Source organism: Acipenser ruthenus, chromosome 2, assembly GCF_902713425.1.
Source record: "Acipenser ruthenus chromosome 2, fAciRut3.2 maternal haplotype, whole genome shotgun sequence".
NCBI lineage: Eukaryota > Metazoa > Chordata > Actinopteri > Acipenseriformes > Acipenseridae > Acipenser > Acipenser ruthenus.
The window spans coordinates 46,627,982-46,648,368 of NC_081190.1; the positions used below are offsets into that span (position 1 = coordinate 46,627,982).

General features: G+C 39.5%; 1 protein-coding gene across 1 annotated transcript in view; it reads left to right on the forward strand.

Moving 5' to 3' along the window:
- Positions 1–20,387, forward strand: part of LOC117408743 (polycomb group RING finger protein 3) — a 110,133-nt gene that overhangs the window by 46,067 nt on the left and 43,679 nt on the right. Inside the window, exon 3 of the mRNA XM_058996623.1 lies at positions 14,773–14,890. Within this exon, the coding sequence (XP_058852606.1) occupies positions 14,773–14,890 (118 nt within the window). The remainder of the gene's footprint in view (positions 1–14,772; positions 14,891–20,387) is intronic.

The following is a 20,387-nucleotide window of genomic DNA, read 5'->3' on the forward strand; positions in this document are numbered from 1 at the left end:
AAGCAAAACAACACGGTCAAAAGCTTAAATCGCTTTGTACTATGAAATTAGCTGGCGGGTGTGTTTCGGTCAATCACAATGGCAAAGGCAAAATAATGGCCGGTACTTAGGGTTAACTTAACATTAATAAACTAACTGTCAAACTAAATTAACACAGCACCCCTACACACGTTACATATGCAGCAGCAATATACAAGGCATGCACATTATTTAACAGAATGGTGAAGCAACTCACCAGAACTGGAAACACCAAATTGCTCAGCGACTTCTGTCTAATTCAGGTTTTTTTCAAGAGCTCGAACAATTTCCAACTTTGTGTACCAAGAGAAACAGCGGCGCATTTTGCCATTTGTTTACATGCCATTTTGTAGCGATGAGGTGCACTCATGGAAATCATAATACAAAATAATTAAATTATATGACCGCGTTTTTTTACAAAACGGTACTGTTTCTATTGTGAACCATTGCCAAGAAGGTGTTCTTTTAAGCAAAGTTCCTGTTCCTTTAGCCGGAGCTAGATTAATAATATGTTGCTATGCAGTTTACAATATAAAACAAGAAGCCTTCTCCAAGCAAAAGCTTTTAAAGAAATACAAAACAAGGGGTACTAAATGTACAGTAACTTACATTTCATGGCTTCTTGACTCTTAAAGAAGTCCTTAATGGTTTTTTGTTTAAAGGATCTCTTTTTTGCAGCCATGTTAATGATCGGACAATCATTAGTTGTGCTGGGTCTGCCTCAGGCTGTCATTCTAGCCAGCTCAGTCTCTTTTGGAAACACGCCATTGCTTCGCCATGTGAAATGACTGGCCGCTCCTCACAATCCGAATTCCCATATTCCAGTTCTGCACTTCCTGATGCTTCATTTTCTAAAGCGACAATGTCCTCATCTTCCAAAATTTGATATCCAGGTTCATCGCTGTCACAATGTAGCCATTGATCCATAGCCTCCTGGGTCACTCCTTCAACATTGCATCCTGCTGGTCGCCCACTGATTCACCATCCCTGCTGTTGTCTCCACCTGCGTTATTTTCTGGACACAGACAGTATTTTCCATGCATTTTATAGTGTGGTTATTTGTATATGATTCTAGGCTTCTGCAGCCAGGTAGGAATCGTCTTTTATGGCCATTCGATTTACACTCCAGAATGACATCTGTGTTCTCCCCAATGAGAATTCACTCTAACATTTTAATCTGTAATACCATTTTGTAGCTTTGATTACACCCTGGTCCATTGGCTAGATCAAAGAGGTGGTGTTCTTGGGAAGAAACATGCACTTTTTCTCTCCAGCTGATAACGTATCTGCCGAAGGGTGAGCTGGTGCATTATCGAGCAGGAGGATGGCTCTCTCTGGTAGGTATAATTCATGCAGCTTGCGCTTCACATCTGGTACAAAATTGTTATGAAACCAGTTTTTAAAGCGCCTCCCATCCATCCACGCATTTTTATTTGATCTGTAGATCACGGGAAATGCTGAGGTGTTTATATTTTTTTAAAACACTGAGGTTTGGCTGACTTTCCTACAAACATTAACGTCCACTTGTGTGAACCTGATGCGTTGGCACACAGGAGTAGAGTTATACAATCTTTAGCAACTTTGAATCTGGTGCTGATTTCAGTTCCTGTAATCAATGTCAGCCTAGGAAGACATTTCCAAAAAAGACCAGTTTTGTCACAATTCTAAATTTGTTCTCTTGTTAAATTTTTTTCTGAAATCAGTTTATGCAGGTCCTTCACGAACGGCTCCACCGCTTATGCTGCTGCAGAGTGTTTCTTGCCTTGGCAGCCAGTCAGTTGAAGTTTTGAACTAAGGATCGCCGTCCAGCATAGTGTTTAACTGTTTGGCTTTATTGCTGAAAATTGGACCAGATATTGGCATCCCTTTGTTTCTCCTTTGTACAAACCGGGTAAAAACAGCGTGGCCCAGCGTCAATTTAGCACTGTTTTTTTTATGTTGAGCATGTTTCGTGTTATCTTTATTTATTTTTTTACAGGGGTTTAATTAAGTAACAGCCAAAATTGATTATGTCAGACTTGTTAGAAAGTCTGTAACAAAATGGTTGATTTGTTATTGTCGGTACGTTGTAGATAATACTAAAGACACCCACCGTGCAGGTATCGCAAAGTCCATAAACAAAACAAAACAAAACATTAAAATTAATTGGTTCTGCGACGTATACAAAGAAGCTGATTTTACCAGTACTTGCTAGTCTAACTGATTAGAAGGCCTTCTTTGTTGTTCTCGTTGCTGCAATGACATTGTACATGCTAGTATAATGAGTTACTGTAAATGAGATGCTGTTTTAGCAGACAGATTTCATTCAGTAAACATGTATTTGAATGATTTGGGAATTAAAAGTACAAATGCAAAACTGTTGCATTTTTCTTTTGAGAACGTGCAAAATGAAAAACCCCAATTCAAAAACTGTCAAAATCCCCCAAAGTAGCAAATCCGCCGATTTTAATACCAGCTATAATGTCCCATTATACAGTATGTTCCCGCCTACAACATTTTTTATTGACATTTAGTGATGTAATTTCCTCCCAGCCCGAATTCAGACTTTAGAATTCAGGCCAGCCCGAAGACTGAAATTGGACCAGGGAATTCGGGCTCCTGTCTGAATTAGGACCCAACTCGAGTAATTTAAAAACATGGAAACGGAGGTGTGGGTGGGCAACTCGAGCAAGTACCTGGGTTATGTGGTTCATGGAAACGTGGTATAATACACCAAAGTACGGTACTGAATGTGTACGATAGAAAGAAAATCAGTGAAAATGATTGCAAAACAAAGCACTATAATACAGTATTTGGCAATTTACAACACAGCATTCCAGAAACAGTTCTGACCGTGCTTCCTGAGACATAGGTAGGTGAAAAAGTCAGCTTTTTAATGGTACAGTAATGATATAGTGATATAGTTCTATTAGATAATCAGGGCACTACATCTAGATTTTTAACTACTGGCCCCTTGGGCCACTGAGGTAGTGTTTTTATTATTATTATTATTATTATTATTATTATTATTTATTTCTTAGCAGACGCCCTTATCCAGGGCGACTTACAATCGTAAGCAAATACGTTTCAAGTGTCACAGTACAAGTAATAATTCAATTAAGAGCAAGATAAATACAATGACTTTGGTTCAAGCAAGTACAAGTGTGACAAAATACAATTCAATAATACAGCAGATAACAGTGTCAGTGATAGTTACATCAGGATATGATTAAATATAAAATACTACAGATTAAACACTTGGCAGATTACAGTACTCTGAAGTACAGGATTAAATGCAGTAAAATAGGGGGCAGATAAGAGCAAGTAAAGCACCTTTAAAGAAGGGTGATAAGAGTCCCAGGGGAAAAACAGAGTTCTACAGGTGCTGTCTGAAGAGGTGAGTCTTAAGGAGGCACCGGAATGTGGTCAGGGACTGGGCAGTCCTGACATCTGTAGGAAGGTCATTCCACCACTGCGGAGCGAGGGTGGGGAAGGAGCGGGCTCTGGAGGCAGGGGAGCGTAGAGGAGGTAGAGCCAGTCTTCTAGTGCAGGCGGAGTGGAGAGGTCGAGTGGGGGTGTAGGTAGAGATGAGGGTCTGGAGGTAGCTGGGTGCAGTCTGGTCAAGGCATCTGTAGGCTAGTACAAGAGTCTTGAACTGGATGCGAGCGGTGATCGGGAGCCAGTGGAGTGAGCGGAGTAGTGGAGTTGCGTGGGAGAAGCGAGGCAGAGAGAACACCAGGCGGGCAGCGGAGTTTTGGATGAGCTGGAGCGGACGGGTGGCGGACGCAGGGAGGCCAGCCAGGAGGGAGTTGCAGTAGTCTAGCGGGAGAGTACCAAAGCCTGGACCAGGAGCTGGGTGGCGTAGTTGGTGAGGAAGGGTCGGATTCTTCGGATGTTGCTCAGGAAGAATCGGCAAGTGCGTGCCAGAGTGGAGATGTGCTGGGAATAAGAGAGGCAGGGGTCCAGGGTGACTCCGAGGTTCTTAGCGGAGGAAGAGGGAGAGAGTGTGGTAGATTCCAGAGGAACAGAGATAGAGAGATCAGAGGAGGGGGAGGAGGAGGAGGGAAAGAAAAGGAGGTCAGATTTAGAGAGGTTGAGTTTGAGGTGATGCGAGTGCATCCAGGAGGAAATAGCAGACAGACAGGTAGAGATACGGGAGGAGATGGTGGAGTCAGAGGTGGGAAAGGAGAGGAAACTCTGAGCATCATCAGCATAGAAATGGTATGAGAAACCATAGGATGTGATGAGGGGGCCCAGGGAGCGGGTGTAGAGAGAGAACAGGAGAGGACCCAAGACTGACCCTTAGGGGACTCCTGTTAAGAGAGGGCGAGGTGTGGAGGTTACTCCACGCCAGGTTACCTGGTAAGCGCGGTTGGAGAGGTAGGAGGAGAACCAGGCCAGAGCAGTGCCAGAGATCCCCAGGTCAGCGAGAGATGATAGTAGAATAGAGTGATCAACAGTGTCAAAGGCAGCAGAGAGGTCGAGGAGAATTAGGACAGAAGAGAGGCTCAGGCAGACTTTAGTGAGTTGGTGACAGACAGGAGGGCGGTTTCAGTGGAGTGAAGCCAGATTGGAGACGGTCGAGCAGAGAGTGGTTGGACAGGTAAGCAGAGAGCTGGCGGTGTACAGTCCGCTCGAGGGTTTTGGAGAGGAATGGTAGGAGGGAGACAGGACGGTAGCTCTGGAGGGAGGTGGGGTCAAGGGTAGGTTTTTTGAGGAGGGGAGTGATAGAGGCTTTTTTGAAGGCAGAAGAAAAGAGACCAGAAAGGAGAGAGGTGTTGAGAAGGGAGGAGATGAAGGGAAGTAGAGCAGGAGCAGCAGCTTGAAAGAGGTGAGTGGGGAGGGGGTCCAGGGCATACGTGGTGGGTTTGTGACCCTGGAGCAGAGAGGAGAGGTCAGAATCTGAGAGGGGCGAGAAGGTGGAGAAGGAGGGTGAGTTAGTAGGGGTTGCAGTGGGTGTAGGGGAGGGAGAGGTGTTAAAGAGTTTGCGGATATCTGAGATTTTAGAATTGAAGGAGGCAAAGTCATCAGGGGAGATAGAGGAGGGAGGAGGAGGGGGGAGGGTTTAGGAGGGAGGAGAAGGTGCAGAATAGTTTACGTGGGTTGTTAGTGGAGGCTTGGATTACAGATTGGAAATAAGTACATTTAGCAGAGGAGAGAGTAGAGGAGAAGGAGGAGAGTGCGGTAAAGGTCTAGGGCAGCAGGGAGTTTGGTTCTCTTCCCAGAGGAGAGCCAGGGTTGGGGAAGGGAGGGGCGAGCAGGTCGGGAGGTGAGGGGACAGAGGGATTCGAGGGAGGAGGTGAGTGCAGAATGCCAGTACCAGTACCAAACACTTTAGCAAATAGTGCAGAATGCCTTTTTTACATAGTAACAATGATCCTATGTGCACTCTCAAGATTTATAAGCCAGTTTTACATTTGAACTTTAGGATAGGTCAAGGGCATTTTTTTTATAGAGCATACATGGGTTACTATATGTGTTCCATAGTAACCATGGCCCTGTCTGCACTCTACAAGGAGTTATTACCAGTTTTGTAAGTTGATGATGTCATCCAACGTGGCTACCATGTTTTATTTATTGTAGCAACTTCCCTTGAACACCCTTTAAAGACAACCAATTTCTGGTTCAATCGGACTAGCAGTTTCAGAGACAAAGGTTTTTCTAAGCCAGTTTTGTATGTTGATGATGTCATCCAATGTGGCCGCCATGTTTTTTTTATCGTAGGAACTTTTCTTGAACACCCTTTAAAGACAACCACGCTAGCCAAGTTTTTACCAGTTTTTGGTTCAATCGGACCAGCGGTTTGGGAAAAGATGATTTTAGTAATTTGTGATTATGCCGTCATCCAACATAGCCACCATACCACACAACCCATCAGCTTCTTATGAACACCACTTAATCTTGGATTATCCCTCAACAAGTATACCCAGTTTCAGCATTCTGCAATAAGTGGTTTTCAAAAGGCTCATTTTTACATTTAGGCAACCCGTTTTTTCAATTAATCCAATATAGCGGCCAAACCATGTGACCTACGATATATGTATTTTCTTCTCTGACACTTTCCCATAGGCATCTACTAACCTTCCTATTTTCGTGAGTTTTTGAGCAACTCTGGCTGAAAAAAAAATCATAAGAATAAGAAGTATCATCCCAGCAATAACAATAGGCTTCCCAGCCGATGGCCTGGAAGTGTAATACTCCTCCTCCGAGCGTTGTCGCATGTGTAGCCTTCTCCCAAGTCAGCACCAGTCTTACTGGTGATACCAAGGAGTCCTGGAAAGATTGTGAATGGCATTTCTGACCTGAACACATACAGCATGATTTTCAAAAGGGGAAAAATAAGAACTAGGTCACAAAGCAATTTTCTAAAACTTGATTCTAAAACCTGATTTGGGTCACCACGTCACTTGATATAAATCAAGTGACGTGGTTACATTAATCAGGCTTTAAAAATAATTTTGTGACCTAGTTCTTATTTTGCCCCTTTTGAAAATCATGCTGATAGTATCCCAAATCAAAAAGTTATCGATTTATTTATCGATTGGGACCCCACAATAACAAATTGATAATATTTTAATGAAATCGAATAAACATATTAATTTTGGACACTCGAAAAATGTTCAATCGCTTAACAATATCAGTTGATCTCCTAGGATACTAAACCCGCCCCAGATGCCCATATCTACCAGTCAGTGAGGACAGCCCAGAGTGGTTATTGGCTGCTGTTAAGTGTCAATTAGTAAATCCTGTCCAGTTTTCTTTTTGAAATTTGAAACACGCTTATAAGCACATCATGAACCTGGACTGATACACATAACTTAATTGGATTTAAGTTCAGGGTAAAAGTACACAAAATAGACAGTTTTCACTGTGAAGAATGAATTTCACGGTCTGTGTCACGTTTCACTGCAGTGAAATATAGGGCCTTAGTAATGTACTGTATAAGTGTAAGCGAATCCACGTGGTTGAAACGCTTCTCTGAGCACTCCAGTATGTGACGCGTTTTTGGTTGCGATGTGGTATGTAGATTGATTAGGCCTATACATGTATGAAAGAGATATTCTACATATCTTGGTTGTGATCTGTGCAGTAAGTCATTTAATAATAAATCCACATGTGTGCAAGAGATATTATACATATTCAAGTATGGAGAAGCAAAACAAAATTATCAACTAGAGTTGTCACTGTCGAAAGTTCCATTGCAGGAAAGGGGAGGCTACCTCTAATGTACTGTTTGGGAAAATGAAAATATAGTTGTATTCACTGAAAATAATGCAAATCTAAGTGGCTATGCAAAGTCACGTAAAGTTTTGATTAAAATATGACAGTAAAAAGTGAAATGCATCTCTGCAGCCGCGGCATACTGAAGGGACTGCTGCTTTCACTACAGAAGCTGGGCCACGTAATCCATGAATTGTAACCAAGAGCAAATTGAAAAAAAAAAAAAAAAAAAAAAAAAAAATGAGAGATCGAATTATTTCCATGTGAATAGACCATAATGTTAATGTAGTTTTTAAACCTTGTTTTTTTCTCTCCTTTGGACAGTGGGGTTGATTTTTTATTATTATTATGATGAATTTGTTTATTTTTTCTTAATTTACCGTTATGTTTACACTGGAAATTTGTAATATTTTACACAAAACAAGGCAAAGACTAGTGGCGGCAGGAATATGAACATTGGAGAGTGCTATATTCAAATGCCAATGTATTTATCAAACGTGTCTTAAAACATCGGGATTTGTTTGAAATTAGTTTTTATACCATGCTGTATAAAAAGAGGACTTATTGTTCCTTTGAGCTGTTACTGTGAGGGAAGTTTATTCATTTATTTATTTTTAAGCATTTTAACTCTAATCATCGTTTGAATTAGCACGATAATCGATGTCAACGTCAGTATTCGATTTACAACACTAGCGTGTATCACATCTTACAGGATCGGATATGGCAGGTTCTACTGTATTTGGGAGTCGACTCAAGATGGTAACAGAGTAGGACAAACTTTATTGCAAAGTATGTAACTACTGCTCATAAATAGTTCACATTTACCTTTGCGCCTCCAAATAATGTGCAGCAAATGGGTATTCTATGGACAGAATTTATGTTAAACAACTGGGGAAAAAAATCGTGCCCCCGTAAGAGCCAGACTAAACCCTATTGCACAGCCTGATTGTTCTGACAAAAAAAAAAACAGCGCATTCAGTCTATCAGAATTATTTAGATGTCGGCATCAGTGACATCTCTATTGGAGTGGAAATAGATGTTGGAAATTTAATCTTTTTAAACACCAGACAGATTTGTAGTTCTTGCCGAGGTTCTTGCAATCTTCTGAAAGTTTGAATAACACCGTGTAACAAATTTTATTTATTTTTTTGTTCCTGGGTAGTGAGTGTTATTTCCTAATTGCTTATGCCTCAAAAGTATAGAAAATAGCTATTATTCCCCACAAACTTTGCTTTTGTGACCAGGACAGTGATATTTTGAAATTTACCTATTTTCCAGAACATTCCAGATAGATTCAGTGCTGAGTAAACTTGGAGTAACTTCTAGAACTTTCCAGTAATATAAATAGTAGTATAAATACAGGGGCCTTAAGCCCACCAGTTCAGTTTAGTTCCAGCTGCCTAAGTGGATACATATCTGCATTTTTCTGAGATGGCATCAAGGTCATAGGAGACTTCAAAATGGTGGCATTCCTGATGGGTCTCCAAGGTGGTTTTACCAAGTTTCCCTGCTATCTTTGCCTTTGGGACAGCAGGGACACCAAGGCACACTACCACAGGCGGGACTGGCCACAGCGGACCGAGTTCTCTGTGGGGAGGAACAACGTCAAGTGGGAGCCACTGGTGGACCCCCGGAAGGTGCTGCTGCCACCACTGCACATCAAATTGGGCCTTATGAAACAATTTGTCAGAGCTCTAGATAAGGAGTCGGCAGCCTTCAAGTACCTTCAAGACTTCTTCCCTAAGCTGTCTGAGGCAAAGGTCAAAGCCGGTGTCTTCGTCGGACCACAGATAAAGAAGATCCTGGAGTGCAATGAATTCCCCAAGAAGCTCACTAGTAAGGAGAAAGCGGCTTGGAACAGCTTTGTCGCAGTGGTTCGGGGCTTCCTGGGCAATCACAAGGCCGAAAACTATGTGGAGCTGGTTGAGACTCTGGTGAAGAACTACGGCACAATGGGCTGTAGGATGTCCCTCAAAGTCCATATCCTTGATGCTCATCTTGATAAATTCAAGGAGAACATGGGAGCGTACTCGGAGGAGCAAGGTGAGCGCTTCCACCAGGATATACTGGACTTTGAACGCCGCTACCAAGGACAGTATAATGAGAACATGACGGGAGACTACATTTGGGGGCTTATTCGTGAAAGTGATTTACAGTATAATCGTAAATCTCGAAAAACTACTCACTTCTAAATCTTTTGTAGTCATTTTTGTATTACTTTAGTATAAATACATGTTAATTTGGATTCATATGTTGTTTTTTTCTGACTTTGTGAACGAAAAGACACAAATTCGCCCGTTTTCTCATTGGAAATAGGTAAATTTCAAAATATCACTGTCCTGGTCACAAAAGCAAAGTTTGTGGGGAATAATAGCCATTTTCTATACTTTTGAGGCATAAGCAATTAGGAAATAACACTTACTACCCAGGAACAAAAATTGTGTTACATAGTGTAATGTTGTGCTACTACAGCCACCAAGTGAAAGAAAGTGTGGCGTTCAACAATGGAACCAGAATTGTGTTCAACAATGGAACCAGAATTTTGGTAAGGCTAGAAACTGTCACTGGAAATGAAAAGTTCAAAAATTCACAGAAAATGCCAATGCAACTAGCAGAAAGGCAGCCGATACTGTTCACGGATTAAAGTAAAATTCTAAATAACATAAAAAATCACTGCTGCAGATTGGAGGGCTGGAAAAGGATGCATCAAAATAAAAAAAAGTGCTGTTTTGGGGAAGAAAATAAGCACCAATGCCCAGGTCACTCAGAAAGCATTAGCTGCTGAACGACACACTGGAATGTATGCTTCAAGGACTTTCTAAGAAAGACCCTGACAATAATGTTAAAGACAGAGCCATTAACCTCTTCCAGAAATGAATACCTAAAGAGGCAGCTTCATTAGACAGTACACTTAACAGCTTCAGAGTTGATATGGTGTCGGTGAATTAAAGAGAAACAAAACAAACTAGAGTTGTTAATTGCAGTTAACTTCTGTGATTTTATTGCGTACATTTTTTGGGAGATTAATTTTTTTAACTCATGTTAATCACACTTTTGTCTTGTCTGTCTTAGCATATCATAATTCATTTCCTACGGCACCATTTTAATACACTCAAGTGCATGCCAGGATTGAATGAGTGTAGTCATTATGTAGCAAAGCACTCAATTTGAAGCTCTTGTAAAGTGAAGTTTATTTTTTTTTAAACTTTGACGGTTCATTGGATAGAAAGAGGGTTATTTGTATCTACTGTCAAAGTTAAGTTCCAGTATCACAGTAGTGCATCTAGTCTGCTTTACTACCTGCGTGCCAAACATGCTTTCACTTCTCAAAATGCAGTTTCTAGTACTTCCTCTGCTACAGACAACAACAAATGAAAACTGTCAGTTTCAACAGAGTGCTCTTAGAAATTCAGTAGCGCTGCAAACCCATGAATCAAGCTAAGTATGATACTATACCAGTGCTGTTGGATAGCTACCGACTACAGACCAGTTAACGTAGCTTTGTTTTATTTTATTGTTGTTACAAAATACCATATTACAGATAAGAGCAGTTAAAAAATGCAATAAAATCAGTAGCAAAAGCAAATTCAAATGAGAGAAAATACAATACAGTAAATAAGTTTGAGAGAGATTACGACTAAGAGCAGTTAAACTTAAAAAATATTTGGTTGTAAGAGTAAATTCCATTGAGCAAGTAGTAGTAAGTACAATAAATGGATAAGAATGATTTACGGTTACGAATACGGTTACCTTTAAGAGTAAAATCAAGTACAAGATACAGCAAATATAATTATTGTGATTTAGCAGTTGGTTCAAACAATTTAACAACAAATGCTGGATTGTAAATAAGTATATAAACTACAAGTAATCTGTCGCATATCCGACTGCGGTGGGGTCCCTGTTTTTCACTCTGCAAATCTGATAACCCTAAATCTCACGGACAGTGTGATAAACTAAAGCTCTCATAGAAATTTGGTCTGACACCAAAAGCCAATCCGAACTGGGGGAAACTCACAAAAATAGCAAAATATATTTTGTTTTTTCTCAAATTACTTTGTTTAATGCCTATAGTAATAGAACAGTGCAGTGTTGCGTAGCTAAATACTGCACTATTGTCCTACTGCAGACATTCAACAAATGTATTAATTTAGTTAGCTAAATGTTACCCACGTTCCTCTGCTTTCTTCCACAGCAATATGTACGAATCTAAAATGTGCTATTAAAACTGGAGCAATACTTCAATAGCTGCCATCTTTCAAGATACCTTGCAGGATATTGTAAACGCCTGGTTCACAGACCATATAAACAAACAGTGCATTTGTAAACTGCATTGTGAACACAAACGAACATTGTCCTGAAAAAAATGGAAAAGGAGCAAAAGAAAACAAACTTGAGCTCGTATCCAAACAAACTTGGTCCCTTTGCTCGCAGAGAAGTGTGAACAGCAAGCACATTGATACACTGTTCAAACTAAACGGACCAGACCGAGTCCCTTTGAAATGGACCCAGTGTGAATGCAGCCATACTTACATAGAAATCAGAAAGTAAATTTTACCTTTTGCAAGAAACACATTCATGTCAGTCAGATGAAAAATTCTGGAAGGCTCAATGGCGTACTGAGCGTTACTTCTCACATGGTTCAAACCAATCAGGTGGAGTGGCTATATTACGGTAATAAACAAGTTTAATGCTTCAAGTGTATATACTTCTAAATTTGGGACGTTGGTTATTCATTGTTGGTAAAATAGACAATTTCATTTTTATTTAAGAAAAATATCTATATATAAGGCCTGTCAGTTAAGCCTCTAAATAGCAATAAATTAATCAATCAGTAAATATCGATGATGATTGTACCATATATATATATATATATATATATATATATATATATATATATATATATATGCCTATAATTTACCCAGTCAAAACACTGTTACTTGTAGACACATTCCCATTATAATCGTGTAGATATATGGAGATATCTTCACAATAGTGATATCAAATATACATGGGAAAATAATAACACAAACCTTAAATCCTGTATTGATTATTGGTTAGTGTCATCTAATACAGTGGTTTGTCTGTCTGAAGGTTTGTCTGTCTGAAGGTTTCAGCTCAAGTACTGAGTTTTTGTATATTCTATTACATTGTTTAAGAACATAAGAAAGTTTACAAACGAGAGGAGGCCATTCAGCCCATCTTGTTTGTTTGGTTCTTAGTATCTTATTGATTCCAGAATCTCATCAAGCAGCTTCTTGAAGGATCCCAGGGTGTCAGCTTCAACAACATTACTGGGGAGTTGGTTCCAGACCCTCACAATTCTCTGTGTAAAAAAGTGCCTCCTATTTTCTGTTCTGAATGCCCCTTTATCTAATCTCCATTTGTGACCCCTGGTCCTTGTTTCTTTTTTCAGGTCGAAAAAGTTCCCAGGGTCGACATTGTCAATACCTTTTAGGATTTTGAATGCTTGAATCAGATCTCTGCGTAGTCGTCTTTATTCAATACTGAACAGAATCAATTCTTTGATCCTCTCTGCATACGACATACCTTTAAACCCGAGATAATTCTGGTCACTTTTCTTTGCACTCTTTCTAGAGCAGCAATATCCTTTTTGTAACAAGATCACCAGAACTGAACACAATATTCTAGATGAGGTCTTACAAATGCATTGTAAAGTTTTAACATTACTTCCCTTGATTTAAATTCAACACTTTTCACAATATATCATTGTCTAGATGAAGACATTTCTGAGTCAACATAAACTCCTAGATCTTTTTCATAGATCCCTTCTTCAATTTCAGTATCTCCCATATGATATTTATAATACACATTTTTATTGCCTGCATGCAATACTTTACACTTTTCTCTATTAAATGTCATTTGCCATGTGTCTGCCCAGTTCTGAATGCTGTCTAGATCATTTTGAATGACCTTTGCTGCTGCAACAGTGTTTGCCACTCCTCCTATTTTTGTGTCATCTGCAAATTTAACGAGTTTGCTTACTATACCAGAATCTAAATCATTAATGTAGATTAGGAATAGCAGAGGACCTAATACTGATCCCTGTGGTACACCACTGGTTATCTCGCTCCATTTTGAGGTTTCTCCTCTAATCAGTACTTTCTGTTTTCTACATGTTAACCACTCCCTAATCCATGTGCATGCATTTCCTTAAATCCCTACTGCGTTCAGTTTGAAAATTAATCTTTTATGCAGGACTTTGTGCGGGACTTACTTGACCACTTTTCTTCACATTTAAATTGCAGTGCTCTCTGGCTTTTTCTATTATAGCTCCAAGATGGCCTTGCATCGTATTTCTCAGAACTATATTTCCCGTCATCCTCCTGCTCACTGGTAAATCCATCTCAGTTACATATGTGAGCAGGAGGATAATGGGAAATGTAGTTTGAGTGGTCCATGCAGGTCCATGTGAAGCCATCTTGGAGGCAGTGGAATGCAATTTAAAAGTTTTAAAAAAGTGGTGAAAATGTAAAATTAAAACAACACACACCTTACAGTTGTAGCAACACATGGAAACATGTAACACAATAAAATAAAAAGGTCCTTATATACCCTTTGAAAAAACAACCCTAGGGCTCCCGAGTGGCGCATCCAGTAAAGGCGCTTCTCGTGGAGTGCAGGATGCGCTCTATAGTCTGGACGTCGCAAGTTCGAGTCCAGGCTATTCCACAGCCGACCGTGGACGGGAGCTTCCAGGGGGCGGCACTCAATTGGCCGAGCGCCGCCCGGGGGGAGGGAGGGTTAGGTCGACCAGGGTGTCTTCGGCTCACCGCGCACCAGTGACCCCTGTAGTCTGGCCGGGCGCCTGCGGTCTTACCTGTAAGTTGCCTGAGAGCTGTGTTGTCCTCCGACGCTGTAGCTCTTGGGTGGCTGCATGGTGAGTCCGCAGTGTGAAAAAAAGCGGTCGGCTGACGGCACATGCTTCGGAGGACGGCGTGTGTTCGACTTCACCCTCCCGAGTCAGTGCAGGGGTGGTAGCGGTGAGCTGAGCCTAAAAATAATTGGCCATTTCCAAATTGGGGAGAAAATAATAGGCAACGACTAAATTTATTTTTTAAAAAAACAACCCTAGATCCAAATGTTCTTAATAATTTTAGGCCTATCTCAAACCTCCCCTTTTCATCCAAAGTTCTAGAGAGAGCAGTGGCTAAACAACTGAACACATTCCTTGCAGTACATCATTTATATGAAAAACTTCAGTCAGGCTTCCGCCCCGGCCATTGTACTGAAGCTGCCCTTATCAGGGTGGTAAACAATGTGCTGATGTCTTCCCTCTTATTCTTTTTGAAACCAAGTGCATCTTTTGATACCATTGACCATTCAATTCTGATTGGGTAGTGTCTTGTTATGGTTTAAATCCTATCTTTCAAATAGGTTTCAGTATGTTAGAATTGATGAAGATTCCTCTATCGACAATTTATTGTGAAAGGCCCTATATCAAATAAAGATTGCTTGATTGTCCTTTGTATGTGGTACCTTTTAAAGTGTATGTGGATTGCTACTAAATTTTTTGATTGTTGTTGTATTTTGTAGAACCCCGAGATGCTGACCAGGAAGATCAAGTTGTGGGACATCAATGCCCACATTACCTGTCGTCTGTGTGAGGGTTACCTAATTGATGCCACAACAGTAACAGAATGTTTACATACGTGTAAGTAAAACAAAATTGACTGTTTACTATTGTTGTGAAAACAATTATAGTAAACAATACAACAAACTAAATGACTATCTTTATCATGTTGACTTCTAAACCACAAATAAAAAAAATAGAAGATGGCAAAGCCCTGTACAAGACCTTCACTTTATCTCTAAAAAAAAAGGCACTGGCTATGTGATTCTGTAGTATACTCTGAATCAGTGCATTGCCCTCTGGACTGCACAGTTGGGTTACATTCCCTCAAAGGTAGTTTTGGCTGTGGGGACACACATTTCTACCTTCTTTGAAACCTACTTGCCACTGTAGCACTAGGTAAGCCAAAAAGAAATATAAGAAAGCAAGACAGCAAAGCAAGAAAACATATTACCTTTATACAAATAACTTGAGGCAAGAATAATGGTTGGATAAATCATAAAGCTAATTAAATTGCAAAAATCACTATTACTGCCTGCACGTTTTATATTGTAATGATCTTTTAACTAAAAAATGCTTAAATAATCACACTGGGTGGAAAGTATCCAATCACCAGTTTAGGGTTTCAGTTGTGCTTGCTTTCTCTCTTGAGATAGCTTCAAATGTAGCCTATGCAGGTGGAAGTTTGCATTATACATATTTCTCTGTTTTACACCTGCAGTCTTGCTGTGTGTTTCGTTTTTAGTTTGCCTTGCATGTGGTTACAGTGTTTTCAGATGCATATTTTAAATTGCTTGTCAGTTAAGGTAATTTTACTTATTTTGCAGTTTGGCGCTCTCTTGTGGTTGATGCATATAACTTCATGAATATGATTTTCAGGTGACCTGTAATGTGTGCTTTGTAAAAGACTTGACCTATTTTTAAAATAAAGGTCTTACATTTTTCCTGCTGGGTGTATGTCCTCGGAGAGAGGGATATAGTGGAGTAGGATTTATTTATTTATTTATTTATTTATTTATTTATTAATAGCTGCTTTGGCCCTACCCGTTCATTTATAGTTTTTGACCAACCTGCAGACCACTTACAAATCTCTATTTCTGTAACAGATTCCTCTTGATGTAAAATGTGCTAGAGCTATTATTGATTGATGTATTTATTATTTTAATCTTCTATTAATGTGGGGGAAAAAACATTTAGGTGCATATCACTTTCTCTTCTAACAGAGCTTTTGCAGAAGTGTCCTCTAAGAAAATGAGAAGAGGTTAACAAAGTATGCAGTGACATTTATCGCATGTATTTATTTGCCCTTACCAACATTGTAAAATAATTCAGATTTCTTTAAAAAATACACTTCTTCCTTCAAAACAATTAAAGCATTCAGATGAAGAACCATATATAGTGCACTTTTTAGATATTAATTCCTCATCAAATTAAGAGCTTGAAACAGTGTGCCAAGTTCCACTATAAGACAGGGTTGTCTGATTTAAATCAAGTCGATTTTAAATCACTGATTTAAATCACTTGATTTAAAAAAAAAATCCAAAAAAAATCATTGATTTAAATCATTTTTTCATTTACTACCTATTTTATATAGTTTCTCAAGGAAAAGACTTGAAATGTATGTTTTAAAAACCTTTTATTAACACAAACATCTTCAACTCTTACTGTCTATAAACTAATACTCTTAGGCTGTATTCTGATCACAGCTCAAATGTGAGTGCAAGTGCTGGCGGTGCTTGCCCCTGATTTCTGTGGCAGTTATTCCCAGTTATAGAGCGCCTGCCCCATCATTAACATATTCGCTGAAGCGATTCTAATGGCAGTGCAATGGGGTCCCAAATAAACAATTGAGCACTGTGTTAAGACCTGCTGAAACCAGCTTTATTTAGTGCAATCAGGAACTTTAACAATTGAACACACTATAAAAAGCAAAATAGTCCTAAGTAACAACTGTGCGTTTGGACTGACACAGAAAGAGGAAATCAAAGAAAGAAAAGTAAAAGGACAGAATGACTGGGGTGAGAGAGGGGTGTTTTTCTCTGATGGACTCCACTGCTAAATTCTTGTAGTTCACATATTGTAGCTCACATTTAGAGGATGCCACATTGATAAATAATTTGCTTTATTTATGTATTCATTTAAGATTTGAGTCATTTTAATTTGGTATGTAACTATTCACAAACCACCATTTCCAACATCCTTAAATGTACAGTTTGGAGGTACTGTAGAGCTACAACTACAGTACTACAAAAAAAATCCGTAATTAAAAAAAAAAAAAAATCGATTTAAATAAAACAAAACAATCGCCAACCCTGGTATAAGATCAAATTCAGCCTGAATGTGTAGTAGCATGTGATATTCACCAGATGGTGCACAGGCACTCGTAGAACCAGATTATGTTTTTAAATTGTACACATGATATTTGTCACGATGACTAAAATGTTATATTTAATGGCAAAAGGTTTTTAAGAAGTATTAAGGTTCCTCAGATCATAGAATAACATGTTTTTTTTTATTGATGTATCTCTTTGAAAACACTAAGTGGAATACATAATAAAAAATATAGATATATTAGAATATATTAAAAAAGAGAAGTTTTTATGGTTCCTGACATACTTTTATAATGTTCCCCAGAGTGTACTGTAAAAAAATAGATTATTAGTGACTTTTTTTAGAAGAGTCAGATACAGCCAAAAAGCACCTGGTCCTGGGGGAGTATCCCACTGAAAAACACTTGGTCATGGGGGGCTATCCCACTGAAAAACGCTTGGTCCTGGGGGAGTATCTCACTGAAAAACGCTTGGTCCTGGGGGAGTATCCCACTGAAAAACACTTGGTCATGGGGGGCTATCCCACTGAAAAACGCTTGGTCCTGGGGGAGTATCTCACTGAAAAACGCTTGGTCCTGGGGGAGTATCTCACTGAAAAACGCTTGGTCCTGGGGGAGTATCTCACTGAAAAACGCTTGGTCCTGGGGGAGTATCTCACTGAAAAACGCTTGGTCCTGGGGGAGTATCTCACTGAAAAACGCTTGGTCCTGGGGGAGTATCTCACTGAAGAATGCTTGGTCCTGGGGGAGTATCTCACAGAAAAACGCTTGATCCTGGGGGAGTATCTCACTGAAAAATGCTTGGTCCTGGGGGAGTATCTCACAGAAAAACGCTTGGTGCTTTTAAAGGGTTAAAGTTATGGATATAACCAATTTAAGGAGACCTCTCGTGTTGTGTGTTTTAAGTAATTTTCAGTTTCTGTCAAGAACTTAACACTTCAAAACATTAAGATTTTATAATTGCTGCAGCACAATCCTGACGAAACGAGATCGCAATTAACATCCACACAGGCAGTTTATTAATCCTACAATTAACTGTTACAATGGTGTATTTTTGCTGACTTTCATAGTCATAGTAAAAACTGTGACATGCAATCATTGACTTGTTTCACAACTGTTTCCCATGCCCCTCAACGTGTGGGCCGTGGCAACAAGCGCTATTCTGTGCCCAAACGGGAAAAAAAGGGCACTGCCTCTGACAAATCAACAGCCTTAGTGCTTTGCTACCACAGGTCCAGGGCCCGTTTCACCTGGGCCATCTGAACTAGTGGTGATGATGCACAACGGGCACTTGGATTCTAACCTACATTCAGACCAGTTACTTTATACCAGGGGTTTTCAACCTTTTTTTTACAACTGTACCCCTTCTGTCTTGTACCCTTTACAATTTTCGCTCTACTGAATGGTACCACAGCTGCAAGAATAATCTGATTATAAGTTATTTTTTCTCCATTTATTTCATATATAATTAGTCACAACAGTTTGGGACTGACAAACTGCTGGTTTAGGACAGAATACCAAACAGGATGCACAGAATATTTGGAAATCTCTTCTGTATTTGCTTTCTATTCAGCAAATTTATTATAAATAATCCAAAATAGTCTGCACTGTAAATGTTTATCACGTTACTATTTAATTCCCATCTCTGTATGATTGTGTGCCATTTAAAATGTTTACAACATAAAGAACATTAACCTCAAGAAAAAACTATAATAACTAACAATGGTAAACTTTTTTTTTTTTAAAAGCCAGCATAAAATTATCCAGAGAGACTCTGCATAACTTTCCATGGCTTTGCACTTTCTGAAGACTCTTTTGTGTTTTCTTCCTTTATTTTTCTTTTGCAAGTATGTAATAAACGTGTCAATTTTTGACTCGAAATGATACACAGCATAATCTGGGTGTACAGTACTCTACCAAACACCGAAAACCAATTCAACCAGTCGCAACTGCCATTACTAAAATGCAGCCGCGCCTAATGAATAAAACAAAAACCTGACAAAGTATTGTGAATTATAATTTGTTTACCGGAGCAAAATTATACTTCTAAAAAACACAGAAAGATTGTGCATCACTGAGTAATATTCAATTATATGATGAGCACAGAATTGCAAGATGCCTGCTTCACCCACCATAATCTATCTGAGTGGAAGTACGCTCAATTGAAATCACGCATGCATTCAGGTGGATGGTAATTTTTAAATTATACTATACTAACCTTTGAGCTGCTAAACAAAAATGAAATAGTTATGCATAGTTATGTAGAGATAATATTGTTTAAATAAATCAATTGAAGGTCATTATTTTTGAATTTCTGAATCGTACCCCTTATGACACTTCGAAGCACCCCCGGTTGAAAACCCCCGGATCTATACAGTTCCGACATGGCCCTCCCCCATTTCAAGGTGTGACCACAACAGTCATGAATCCACAAGACACTATCTTAGTGTCTCAGGAGGTGTCAGTCCTGTCACAAAAACAACCCATCTCCATTGTACACCCTCTTGACGTGGGGGAAGGTTTTTACTTCAGATTATTATTATTATTATTATTATTATTATTATTATTATTATTATTTATTTATTTATTTATTTCTTAGCAGACGCCCTTACCCAGGGCGACTTACAATTGTTACAAGATATCACATTATTTTTACATACAATTACATTATTTTTTACACATTATTTTTACATACAATTACCCATTGATACAGTTGGGTTTTTACTGGAGCAATCTAGGTAAAGTACCTTGTTCAAGGCTACAGCAGCAGTGTCCCCCACCTGGGATTGAACCAACGACCCTCCGATCAAGTCCAGAGCCCTAACCACTACTCCACACTGCTGCCCTGATGGCACTTGGTACTGAAACGGGATTACGCCCTCGGGCCGATCCTCGACCTCAGACAGCTCAACCTGTTCTTGAGGCGACGGAATAGCTGTTACAGACAGTGAGGCCAGGCGACTGGGATTCTCGGTGAACCTTCTCAAAAGCCGGCTGACACTTCCCAGACAGCCACCTATCTCTGGGTGTATTTGGACTCCAGGTCCCTGATCACCACTCTGTCGGACAACAGTACAGAGGCTAACTGCCTGTCAGTTAAAGTAACTGATGAGAATATGGTATGTGCTGATTCTGCTGACAAGATATTTGAAATAAATAATCTATAGATAGTAACTGCTTATAAATGTCTTAATTGTTTTAGTAACTTTGTAGTACATAGAGAATATTTTTTGATCCTTTGTTATTGAA